Here is a 12,937-nt window from a genome sequence, read left to right on the forward strand (position 1 = left end):
CATTGTGGCCCTCTTAAAGATCCTTAAGAGGGCCACAAACGGCCCCCGGCCACACTTTGGACACCTCTGCTATTAGCATGACATGCTATCAGCTCAAAATCCAGGCAACAGAGATGCTAATCCACATTAGCTGCCCTTCAAAGAACAAAATAATTGAACAATTTCAAAATTAAATTGTCTTAATGTGATTTATAAAAGAAGTTTTGCTGTTGGGATAAATGTGTTTGTGGGGTCATTTTGAATTTTGTTTATTTCACAAACCTGCAGTGAAAACACATTTTTTCATGAGTCACGTGATCAACAACCAGGAAGTAGCTGGAGGATGATGGCGTGACAATAACCACGTTTAATATGAACACTGCAATGGCAAAACAGTTATTGAAATTTAGACAAAGTTTTGTCACATTTCTAATAAACACATCAATTGTTGGCAAGCTCTGCTAATCCACCTCATGTGCTTTTCTCACTTTGATTTAATAAATCTCTTCCCTGTCTGGATGAAGAGACATTGGTGATGTAATCCTTCTCCACAAAGATGGCTGCTCTTTTTACATCCCAATTTCAGGACCTACAATTATCTACAAAGTGACTTTTTTTCCAAAACGTTACTGAAGTTAGTGTAGGTAGTTTCTACAAGGATGAAGAGTGGAGTCTGAATTGAAGCCGCTCCGATTATCCGGGTGTCAGAAGCTGCTTTGGACTCCAGTTTAGTTGAGAAACCTGATAAATGTCAGAGGTTTGGGACCAAAGTGCAGGCAGAGAGGCAACATAAATCAACAAGCTGTATTTGCAGAGGCCGCCTGGTGACAGCTACCACAGCAGGCGTCATAATCTAATGCCAGGCTGTCTTGTTTGGCAAAAGAGCATCTTTCAGTCAAAGTCCCCTGTGAGGAAAGCCGCTCGCATACGTCGGCATGCAGGTAAACAGATGGGAAGTTTTCTCGTCGCTCCGTGAATGTCATGTGCATGATTGGGAATGTCAGCACAGCTATTTAGCGCTGACGGCTTCAGAAAAGTACTCATCACCTTTACAGCGTGATGTACGAGCACGGAGCAGAAATTATCCCCGTGTCGGAGACGCCTGACAAATGTCTCTGAGGGAGGGGAATCAGCAGGCTGCAGCAACTTGACGGAGCATTATCTGGCAAGGACGGGTTGTTTCCTGCCGTTACCTGCCGATGTTGAGCATTTGTTTTCCAGGATCTGATCCTGCTTAGGCTTGATAAAAGGCTATAAAGCAGCTTTTTCTGGCGCTCATAAAAAGAGCGTCTGCTTTTTTTTGTTCGATTTTCTGATGAAACATGTCACATCTGCGTTCGCCCAGTTGTTCTCCAGCAGATCTTCTCTCAGATTTAATTGGAAGTGGCACACGGTTTTGTATTTGTATTCACGAACGAGACGTGCAGCTGTTGCGCGGCTCCTGGCAAGCTGTCGCTGTTGTTGTTCATTCAGAGTTCATGCTAAGTGTGTGACCGGACAACAAGCGTTTCTGCAGGCAGCAGAAACAGAGTTCTTCAGCTCCAAGTATTCACAAATATTTATCTAAATCAGCCACATTAGTTCACGTTAACACCACAAGCTCAGCAGGACTTTATATGTCGTAAAACATAAAGTAAGGAGCTTTAAATGATCAGGGATTAAGGTTAAATATTGTAACCTTTAAACTTTTCATATTCAGTCCATCATGTGTGAAGGAAAGAACATTAAACCCATGTGAAGCGACTCCTCTGTGAAAATGCTGACACATCAGCTCAACCTCTAAACGCACAACGACGATGGTTTGATGTTTGTCTTGTAGTTTATGAGTTTTGTAATCCTGAATGACTTGGAAGAGAAGCTCAACTTTATTGTCACTCCACACAAAAGACTCAATTTGTGCTGCTAATGTGCTAATAGTGGACCAAATTGTAGTGTTTAGCACTTTAGCTAACTGTCATCATTTTTAGCAAACATAACATTTCTCTGAATTTGCTTTTCCGGATTAATTCTAACTCATGTAGCTTTGAGGTCTGTGTTGAAGTTTTGGTTATGGACAGTTAGCTGTGTGGTTAAAGTTAGCATTGTAGCGCTTTAGAGCCAGCTTCCACTACATCATGTTGGAGCAATGCTTTAGCGTTAGCTTAGCTACTGTTTATGATTAGCGCTAGAGGGTTAGTGAAACTGATTTGTGCTTTAGCATTATCGCAACTAATGCTTTAGTGTTACCACAACTTATGTTTATTATGAATGTTTTAACATCAGTATCATAAGTTAATGTGACCTTTTAGTTAGTGGTGTTGTTTTCTTTCTTGTTTTCTTTACCGCTAACCTCGTATAGAAACTTTTTCTCCCCCATTCTCGATGTTTAGCGCCCATCAGGCCTGGGACATTTTGGGCCTTTAGCTCTGTTACAATGTGGATGAAAACATTTCTGAAAATGTACTCAAGTAGTTGCAGCCGAAGATGAAACCAGATTAACTTGTTTGGTCTGGATGCAAAAATCGACATTAATACAGTGGCGTATGGTGGTGGCAGCATCATGGTGTTTTCTAAATCAGAAATTGAAAATGTATGTTTGGAGATGTTCTCCTGCAATCTGACTGAGCTTCCTGGCAGAGAAGAATGAGTAAATGAATTATAGTGACGTTGAAAGCTAGTAGAGTCAAACTAAGCCAGATTTGAATACTTCTCCATGTTGACTCTAGATTCTCCGTCTGACTGATTCCTGCATATGTGCTTGTTGGTGTTCAGTCAAGTAAAGCATTAAAGGGAGAAAAATATCCCAGGTTTTTGACTTATCTCCATCATTTTAATTACCTGTAAATCAGGATTTCTGTCACTGAGCTGCCACTTAAGTGTTTCCTGGAGTGCATAATCCAGCTCATGTCTGACAGAAGACAAAAGCTCTGTCCTCCACAGACTCAATGTTCTCTCTTATTATTTATGCACCTGCCTTTTGGATTTCCAAAGGCTTTTACTGCGGGAAGAGAGTAAAAGCTGGACAGGTTTTCAGCTTTAATGGCCTATATAAAAGAAAGTGAGGAGTTGAGGTGTTTTACAGTCACTTGAAATGGAGAATGCAAGTCGGGCTTTGTGTGGACCTTTAAATTTTACTGCATACGAGGAGGAGTCTTTGGGTGAATCCCCAGCTGAATCCTCTGCAAACGAGCCGGCATCTATTGACATTAGAAACGATGACGCTCCCTCCGGCGCCATTCGCCGTTTCTCTCCGTGACCCAGAACTTCGTCCTGACAAAGCGCTACCTCATTTCAATGCTAATGCGCCGTTATGGGTGTTTTCAAAAGCGTTGCTGCTGTTTATAATGATTCAGCTTACCTTTGAGGCGCCGGTTAATCCCACAGATCCCCGAGGAGCCGCCGTGCACCAAGAGGTCACGCAGATAGTGTTTAAATAGAGTCCCGCGTTATCCCGACGGGACGAGCGCACCGCCTGTAAACAGCTGACAGGTTGGTGAAATTCCCTGCCACGTTGGGATTAAGTAAAAATGTAGTTGCTCTGATTGTTGCGTCTTGATGAACTCTTGACCTCGATGCGCACATCCAGACATGACCTTTTCTAGAAGGAAAAACACAAACTAAGAAGGAGAAACAATCTCAAAAACCTTCAGGTGTTTCACCTGCAGTCCAAAACCAAAGGAACAGCAAGAGCAAAAAAACCCTGGATTATTGATACGGTCAGTAAGAATCAGCCGATACCGATGTGAAACAGAAAGACTTAAAACTGTTATTTTTCAACAAAATACAAAATATTACAACTTAATTTGATAACTCTGCACCAGTACAGCAGACTTATAGCTTCACAAGTTTGGTCAAACATGTAAAAACAACTTTAATCTGTTCAGTAGGTGCAGTTATCAGAATAACAGTCAACGTAAAATAATTAATAAAGAAACTGAAACAGTAGATTCACCATTTTGGTCAAATATGTAAAAATAAACCACAACAAAATAGAGCTGTAATGATTCCTCAAGTTACTGGAGTACCTCAATTATTAAAACTGGTTGAGAAAATTTATCTTCCTCGAAGCTTCGTGATGTTTTATTATTTAAAGCATCGTGTTCAGATCGGGTCGGTATTTGCGTTGTGCAGCGCTCTCGCTTCCACCTGAGTTGTTGACAAAAGCTAAGTGTTAGCACCATAACATCCAATTTGTAAGTTCAACCCATGAGGATTTTATTTATTGATAATAATGTGGGTGTTTTGTTTTTTTGGGGATGAATAAAATAACGGGAGCGATGCCTGGAGTACGGCAGCTTTTCTCCTCCCGGAGCTGCTGCCTGGTGGCTGTTATTCAGAGCGAACGGCGGTGAAGAGCGCGGCGGGTGTATCTATACGGGTGAGCGGAGAAACTCAACTCAGCTGGCGGCTGCTCTGTAGTCGATGCTTAAAGTAAGCGTAGCTTTATGGAAACTAACTTTCAGATTATTCCCATTTCAAGAAATGGGTGGCAGAGCGCATCGTCTCGGTACGTAGCTGGTACCGTACATGTTTCTGTGTGTGACGAACGAAGGCGTCAAATCACAGAAGCCATAAAAGGCTGGGCAAGGTGAGAGTTCATCTACTAAACTGGCTGAAATCAAGGCATAAATTACAAGCTGGAGTCTAGACATTTTAAGTGTCTTTGTTCCTGCCACTTTATATGTGTCTTTTATTTCACTACACAATACGATGCTGCAGTACAAAGACCGGACAGAAATTGAGCGAAAAATCTGCTGAATCCCTTCAGAAAACCTGGAGAGCTATTGATCAAGTCTAATGTAGAATACAATAAAATCTGCTGCCACTAGAAGGAAAGTTGGGAGAGCTTTAAAACGTAACTTTTACTGAACTTTAAAACACTTTTACAGCCGCCAAATCAGAGTGCTAGCATTATGTAAATTATCAGAAAGAAGATTAATGATTTCAACCAAAAAAACAACATTAATTTTTATGCATTTTTATTTATACAAAATTAATTAATGTAAACTTAAAGTTTTATCGCTTATGGATTTTAAAAAATACTTATGTTTGGGAAATTAATAAAGAGAGTAAAGTTTTAATTTAAATTAATATAGTCTGCTAAAAAGGCAAAATGATGATGTCATTGCTTTTGAAGCATCTGATTGGTTAATTCACATTAATTGGAGGCAGATTAGTTCCATTGTGGAAGTGCAACTATAATAAACTTTACCAAAAGTTCTTATTAAGATGCTGCTGTACTAAAATGGGCTGAAAGGCCACTCAGTGAGGAAGAAGTCATTACTCTAAAAGCAACATATTACAGTAATTGAACAAATGACATTTTCTAAGTCTTGGTCTTATGGGAAGTTGTGGGGAAATAAAAGAAAATGCTTATAAACTCACCCAGTTATTCCAGTTTGGTCAGGAGTGAGAAACTTGTGGAAGTAAATCAAAATTATTTATTATTATTTAAAAGTGACTTTTTCTTATAGTGTTATTCCTTCCTCAAAAACGCACCTTGATTCTTTCATGCATGCTTTAGAAATTACATAATCTCCACGGCAACCATTCAGCTGTTAGAAACGTCTGGGTGGATGTAGCCCCTCCTCCAAGATGCAGCTCCTCCCACACTCAGCTCCTTCAGACTAGCCAGCAGCAATTAGCGAACATTTCTTGGATCTGTTGAGCTACTTTTCAGTTCAACGTTGTAAAAAGTGTTAAAGGGTTAATAGAGGAACCATGTTGTGATGACTCCCTGAAGGCGGAGTTAGAGAAAAAACAGGAACTTTTAAAGAGACAAAGGCCCAATTTCAAAGTGTTAAATGAATAAGTCCTATAATGTAAGTTTTATATATATATATATATATATATATATATATATATATATATATATATATATATATATATATATATATACGTATCTGTAATAGACATAAAACTGCTCCTTTAAAGGCGAATCAATCAAAAACTGCGGAAATAAAAAAAGAAACAATGTTCCTAAGTGACCTAAAACAGGGAAAGTTTAATGTGAATAAATTGGACCTGAGATAAAAAATCTTTATCTCTGTTTTTAGAGTAAATGTTTTCAACTTCCTGAAGTGTTTAGTTGCATAATTAAAAGCAACCTGCTGCAACTCTGCGTTTCTCTCTGCTTTGATGTGTTTCTAGATGTTCTTTGACTCAAGCAGTTCTTTGTATTACAAATGGATCAATGTTCATCTTGCAACTTAATTATAAGCTGCAGATAAAAGTCGTTCTTAAGATTTTCTACACTGATGGTTTTGGATGAAAGCCGAGCCGATCGTGACTTATCGCATCTGAAGCAGCCATTAAACTCAAATTATTTCTAAAAGAAGAACAGAATCTGGTTGCTGCTGCTAAACTCTGAAGCTGCAGATGGTGAAAGGTGAAGCTGAGGTGAAGGCTGCTCTGTTTCTCTCTGTCGTCCCAGAGAGACGATCGTTCCTCCTCTTCCTCCTCTTCCTCAGACATCGCTGCAACCGAAGGGGAAAGGCAGCAGGAGGTGTGAGGAATATCAACAGTACGAGAGATGAAAGCGTATTTGTTTCCTTTTGCCAGCAGATGGCATCGAGGAACTTGTTCTGGAAGATTTTAGTGACTCGCGGTTTTCCAGGAAGATTTTTTGCACAATTGTCCTCAGAGACAATAAGCAGGAAACAGTTCTCTCTCTCCCTCTCTCTCTCTCTGGATTTATTGAATCAGTTTTTTAATCCAAATTCTGGGTTGTTTTTTCTTTGGAGGCAGAGCTCCAAATATTTGTATCCACAGAAAATTGCTGATAAATATGTAGAATGTAAAATTAGAGGAGAAAATCAGAGCGAAGCTTCATCTTCTCTTCTCTGAATGGAGCTACAGCGACATCTGCTGGCCATTAAAGAAACTACATCAATAATCTTCATGGAAAAGTGAAAAAATGTACTTTAGTCCTGAGTTTCTGCTGTCAGACAGTAAAATTTAACTTAAAGTCCAGCTGTAGTAACAGGATTTAGTTAAATTGTTTTATAAAGTGAATTGGCACCAAAAAATAAACTGAAAACTAAACTTTATAGGAATTTATGTGCAGCCTTGTGAAGTGGTAAATATGCAAACCAACTGTAAAGAAGCTTCAGGATTTTCTGCTTCATATTGTTGTGATTTAGAAATGACACTAGATCCTGTTTTCTCTGTATTGTTGCTGCAACAAGCATGAAAACATGCAAGTCTGGCTGAAATATCTCAGCATGACGACGGATAATTTCTAAATAGTTTCTGGTTTTTGCTCAAATTCAACAAAAGGACTGACTTGATGAGAGGAATTTAAATTCCTTTAACAGAAAGACGGACAAACAGAAAACTGACTTGGTTTCATCCATCAGGTTTGCTAAATGTTTCCCAGGCTGGACGGTGAATGTAACTCTGGTTCTGATCCATTTGGATGACATGTATGATCGTTTTCAGCATTAAAGCCTGTTTTTATAAATACCCAAATCTCATTATTTCTCTAGGTGGTTTACACTCAGAGGTTCTGGTCGGGAAATGAAACTGGTAAACGGACCTGGTGGAGCAGAGAGACAGAAATGATTGAACTCCAACAAAACTATGAGGAAACTGAAGCTCCACGCCTTTCCTCAGAACTGATCTGGATCAGAACCGGTTCAGCAGCATCTGGATCAGCCAATCAGCAGGAGTTTCCTCCTGCATGTTTCTGCTGGTTCCAGTAGAAACGGTGAACTGGTGTCAGAGGTGATCCACTGCTGGGATCTGATGGAAGTCTCTCTGTTTGTTCTGAGAGGAAGAAGATGAAGATGATGATGAAGATGATGATGATGATGATGATGATGATCCTCATCCTCCTGCTCGGTAAGATCACCTTCCTCTCTCTGCTCCTCTTCCTCTCCAGTCTCTCTACAAGCTGCTGCTCAGCCTCAGAGCTTCTTGGTTCTGGTCCATTCTTCTCTCTAACTGACCCTTGGTGACCTCAGCTGGTTGTTGGTTCTGGATCAGAACCTCAGGTTCTGTTTCCAGCGACTCGTCTCTCACCAGTCCTCCCAGTAGATCTCACTGGTTTATTGTTGGATTCTGGTCTGGTCCAGTGGCTCCTCTTTGTCGTTTCCTGTCTGGATCTAATTTCTCTGGTTTGGGTTCAGCAGCTGATCTGGTTCTGATGTTTTCTATCAGTTTCTATCAGGTTGTAGTTCTGTCAGCACCAGAACCACTGAGACCCACACAGACCAGTAATCTGGACATCAGCTCCCAGAAACATTAACCTCAGAAACCAGTGATGAATGTCTGCAGATGTTGAAGGTTCTGGTTCTGGTTCTGGTTTTCCTTCCTGTCTTCAGTTTTCCACATAAATGTTCATTTGAATCCAAGATGGCCGCCTGGGTGGTTGTAGTTTGTAGTTTATTTCTCCTGAATTCACCTGGGTCTCACAGGTTGGTGGTCATAATGTTCTGCTGCTGATGCATGATGCTGGTCAGACCAGTAATGGAGAATCAGGTTCTGGTGGGTCCGGTTCTTCTCTGGTTTACTGGTTTTATAAAAACAAACCTGATCTATGGATGATATTCAGAATGTAATTATGAGTTTTTGTTCTTTAGTCAACAGGAAAATGACAACATATTTATTGCAACATGTTGAACTGATCCTGGATCCTTTAACAAATATCTTGAATGTATTTATGACTAGAATTACATTTTTAGAAATCTGGGTTCAAACTGTGTAATTGTGTAAAAGCCCCTTTAGAGATGAACGCTCACAATGAGGTTCTATTGAAGTGATAAAATATGTAGAATATACAGAAGTTTCCAAATTGTTGTTTGATCAACAAAGACGCTTCAGTTTCACAGCAGAAACTGACTGAAAGTTACTGGAAGGTTTAAATTCTGTAACTATAAAGAATCTGGACCAGAAATCCCAGAAAAATAAAGTTAGAAGAATTTTAGTTTTTCAGGAAGTCACAGAAACAAAATGTCTGCCCCAACAATCACCAAGATACTAAAACAAAAATCTTTCTCATCAAATCAGTTCATGAGAAAAAACAACCTGAAAACTGACAGCAGGATTTCTGCTAATAACCACAAACAGCAGCAACTCTAAAAAACACATTCAGGATGTTTGAGTTTCATCTGTTTCCATCTTCAGTTTTTACATTTTAACAGTTATTTTAATGCACTTTTATCAGTTTTCTGACATTTTGCTTAATGTGAGTTACATGTTACATGAACAGAGATCATTGCTGCCCAATAAGAGATCAGCATCACTGAGCTGTTTAGCAGACAGACTGAAATCTTTCATCACTAGTCAATAACTGATCAGTATTTCTACACACTAAACTCTCGTCTTGTGTCCTCAGTTTCCCAGCATGCTCTGGGTGGAGTGGTGGAGGTTAATGAGGGGGCGGAGTCTGTCCTGCTGCCCTGCGATTACTCTGGTCTTCTACCTGGAGATCCGTTACTCATCTGGACTCGCAGTGATCTCAGTCCTAACTTCGTCCATCTACGGAGTGAAAACGGTGACGATCTTAAAAACCAGAACCAGCGTTTCAGAGACCGGACCTCCATGAATCCTGACGCTCTGGATACTGGAAACTTCAGCCTGACTCTGAGGAAACCTCAACCGTCTGATGGAGGAAACTACACCTGCAGCATCTCTGATGGAAGAGAAGAATGGAAAGTGAAACAAATTCATCTGAAGGTCAAAGGTCAGATAAACAAGCAGCACACCCTATTTTAAAGTTGTTCATAGTGTCTGTAACCATGGAGACCATCCCCAGAATAACTCAGAATAACTAAGGAATGGATGAATGGATTATTTCTATAATGAAATTATTATTAATACAATCATTTCTATAATCTGAGTTACTATGGAAACAGATTTATTTCCTATAAACCTGCTGTTAATTCCTAACAGAACAGAAATGCTTTCATTAATATTTCATGTTTCTTTAAGTCTCTATAATTGACCTCAGTCTCTATTTTAGTTTTTCATTAACAGTAAAGCAGTCGGCTCTTTAATGACAGCAGCTTCATTCAAACACATTCATGTAAATATCAATAAAAATTAAATATAAATGAATTAGATCAATATTCAGCATCATTTTATGACTTCTTAAAAACACTTTATATTTATTAAGATTATAAAACATGATTTATCGTGACCTTTTTCACTTTTTCCACTATTATTTATGTTTTGATGATCATTGACCAGCTGGATAAACTGAACATTTACAGGATGAATCTCCAGGAATATTTAGTATTTGTGTTTCTCATCTTCAGCCTCCACAGAACAAACAGGTTTTGTAGATCTGCTGTGTATAGATCAAACCCTCTGATGCATCAATAACTGTCACATGAACCACTGATGGATTCAAGTTTCTGATTTTATGTTGATCATTAAAGAAATGATTTTTCTCCCTGCAGACAGAAACTGAATGATGACATCAAACCAGAAAATGATCCAAACTGTTTCTGCTCATTTTCTTCTTTATTTCCTCTCAGTTGATCAGCAGGAGGTCAAGGTCACTGAAGGGTCAGGTTCTGTCGTCCTGCCCTGCACAACATCATCCCACCTTCCTGAGGACACAATAGTGGAGTGGACCCGGTCAGAACCAGAATTTATGATGGTTCACAGCAGCAACCAAAGAAACCAGGACGGTTTTTACCGCGACCGAACAGAGATGAAGAAAGATTTCCTGAGGACCGGAGACGTCAGCCTGACCCTGAGGAACCCCAGAGACGGAGACGGTGGACGCTACGTCTGCACCGTCTACAGAGACCAGGACGTCCTGAGACACACTGTGGTTCTGGAATATGGTCAGTCCAGAGCATCAGGTCAGAGCTGCTGATGAAGGTCAAAGGTCAGAGTGAGGTCAATCTGTCTCTGTTTTTCCACAGAACCTTTTCCATCCTGGGCCAAAGCTCTGCTGGTTCTGCTGGTTCTGCTGGTTCTCATCGTCTCTGCAGTTTTATATCATTTTAAAGATTATTTCCTGCCAGGTGAGTCTGAATGTTTCTGACCCAGAATGCTGTGAGACATCATGTGACCTGTCCTAGGGGTCAGAGGTCAACGGTTCATCTTGTCATCAGTTCAGATCTTTCTGTTCATTCATGTTCAGATCAAATGCAGCAAAGTTAGAATCAGAACCAGAACCAGCTGCTGCTGCTGCTGTCTCTACAGTCTGTTAGATTTAAAGGAACTCAGTGTTTCAGCTGTATTTCAGTTTTCTGGAAGTTTGTTCCAGATTTATGGTGCATAGAAGCTGAATGCTGCTTCTCCATGATTGGTTCTGGTTCTGGATGTAGAGCAGAACCAGAACCAGCAGGTTGATCCAGCAGCTGCAGATCTTTAATCCGTTCAGTGATTTATAAACTAGCAGCAGGATTTAAAGTCTCTTCCTCTCAGTGAAGGACTGTGGAAGTGGGCGGAGTTTGGATGTTTGATTAGTTACTAATAAAGTTAAATAAAGTAAAAGAGAAAAACTCAACATAACAGAATTCACCATTTTAAAGTAAAACTCAGTTTCTTCTGGGCAAAATGAGCCAACAGAAAATGTCTAAAGTAATAAAATACAAACATTATTCTTCTTAAACACAAATAGATTGTATCTTATCAGTCTGATGGTCATAAATATCACATAAACTAACTACAAACACAACTTCAACTGATCTGCACTGATAACTGAACATTATTTCACATCTGAACAAAACTTTACTCACTAAATGGCTGCTGCCCCCTAGTGGCAAAGATAGAAACTACAATTCAGTCCTGCCTTCAGAACAGTTTCATCACCAAACTGTCTTGGAGACGAAACACTGCTGTCGGATTTTTCTCTCTGACTTGAACGTCTCAGTTACAAAGAAACATTTTCACCAGAAACACCTTCATGGTCTCTGACCTGATGGGTTCATCCTGGTCCAAGGGGGGAAGGGAAGGAAGAGAAGGAACTCTCTCTCTCTCTGTCTCTCTTTCTCTTTCTGTCTCTTTTTCTCTTCCTCTTTCTTTTTTATCTTGTCCTCTTTGTCTCTCAGATCCACTGAAGGTGGATCCATGGGTTAAATCTGTCCTGCTGCCCTGCATAACCAACGTCTGCCTGCCTGGAGGCGCTAGAGTGGAGTGGAAGAACGGACAGAACAAGTTGGTCCATGTGTATCCAAACGGTTCTGCTGATCCTGAAGGACAGAACCTGACCAGCAGCAACAGAACCAGGATGAATGACGACCCACTGAAGACTAAAGACCTCAGTCTGACTCTGGAACGTCCCTCAGTTGCAGACAGCGGGATCTACACCTGCAGAGTCTCCATCAGGAAACGAGTCATCCTGATGATGAAACGGGTTCATCTCCAGGTCAAAGGTCAGTGGTATAAATGTTGGATTTTTCCAATCAGATGATTGGTGGTGATCAATAGCAATGATTGGCTGATTAGAAGGTCAAAGGTCAATGTGATGTAATGAGTGAGGAAGAGGAGGAACCAGATCAGGAGGTTCAGGACAATCAGGGACCAGAGTCCTGAAGAAGCAGCTGGAGACTTTGACTAGGACAGTGTCCCCTGCTGGAGACACCAGTTACTGTTCAGAACCACCAGACGGGTCAGAACCATCAGAACTGAAGTTCCTGCAGCCTGGAAGCAGCGAACATGTTGTGAATGAGGAAGCATGTGGACTGGGATTTTATTTTTATTTAAAAAAAGTTTTTCCAACGTTTTGAAATCGAGTCTGTTTCACTTTCTTAATAAAATTCTCCAGCAGCAGAAAACAGCGGCTCACACGGCCCAGATGAGGCTGGAGAGCAAAGAGGTTGTAAAGAAGGTGGAGAGGTTTGGATCGATGGTGTTGTGGTTGTCCAGGATCAGAGGATCCAGAGACTTGGCCGTATCGCCCTCTGGCAGGAATCTCTGCTCCTCCTGGACGACATCAGCTGCTTTTGGTCTGACTGAACACTTTGATGTCGACGTGTTGGAAAACGTTTGGCAGTTGGTAGAGCTGTTGCCTTGCAGC

The 12,937-nt window shown here is 40.5% G+C and overlaps 1 protein-coding gene and 1 long non-coding RNA gene across 6 annotated transcripts in view; one reads left to right on the forward strand and one right to left on the reverse strand.

Annotated features, from left to right (window-relative positions):
* Positions 1-12,937, forward strand: part of LOC122827034 (NLR family CARD domain-containing protein 3-like) — a 75,650-nt gene that overhangs the window by 56,946 nt on the left and 5,767 nt on the right. For 4 of the 5 annotated variants that reach the window (XM_044109536.1, XM_044109535.1, XM_044109537.1 and 1 more), the window contains 5 exons: positions 7,446-7,800; positions 9,296-9,643; positions 10,440-10,754; positions 10,836-10,937; positions 11,970-12,293. In XM_044109536.1, the coding sequence (XP_043965471.1) occupies positions 7,740-7,800; positions 9,296-9,643; positions 10,440-10,754; positions 10,836-10,937; positions 11,970-12,293 (1,150 nt within the window). In that variant the 5' untranslated portion in view covers positions 7,446-7,739. Of the gene's footprint in view, positions 1-7,360; positions 7,383-7,445; positions 7,801-9,295; positions 9,644-10,439; positions 10,755-10,835; positions 10,938-11,969; positions 12,294-12,937 lie in introns of those variants that run through there. The other variant, XM_044109539.1, reaches the window with a different exon arrangement.
* LOC122827140 lies at positions 10,390-11,933 on the reverse strand. Its single transcript, XR_006369973.1, has 3 exons — positions 11,837-11,933; positions 10,604-10,744; positions 10,390-10,514 (listed from the first exon to the last, which is right to left on the reverse strand). It is a non-coding gene; the product is annotated as an uncharacterized LOC122827140 (long non-coding RNA).

Source organism: Gambusia affinis, linkage group LG24 (assembly GCF_019740435.1).
Source record: "Gambusia affinis linkage group LG24, SWU_Gaff_1.0, whole genome shotgun sequence".
Classification (NCBI taxonomy): domain Eukaryota; kingdom Metazoa; phylum Chordata; class Actinopteri; order Cyprinodontiformes; family Poeciliidae; genus Gambusia; species Gambusia affinis.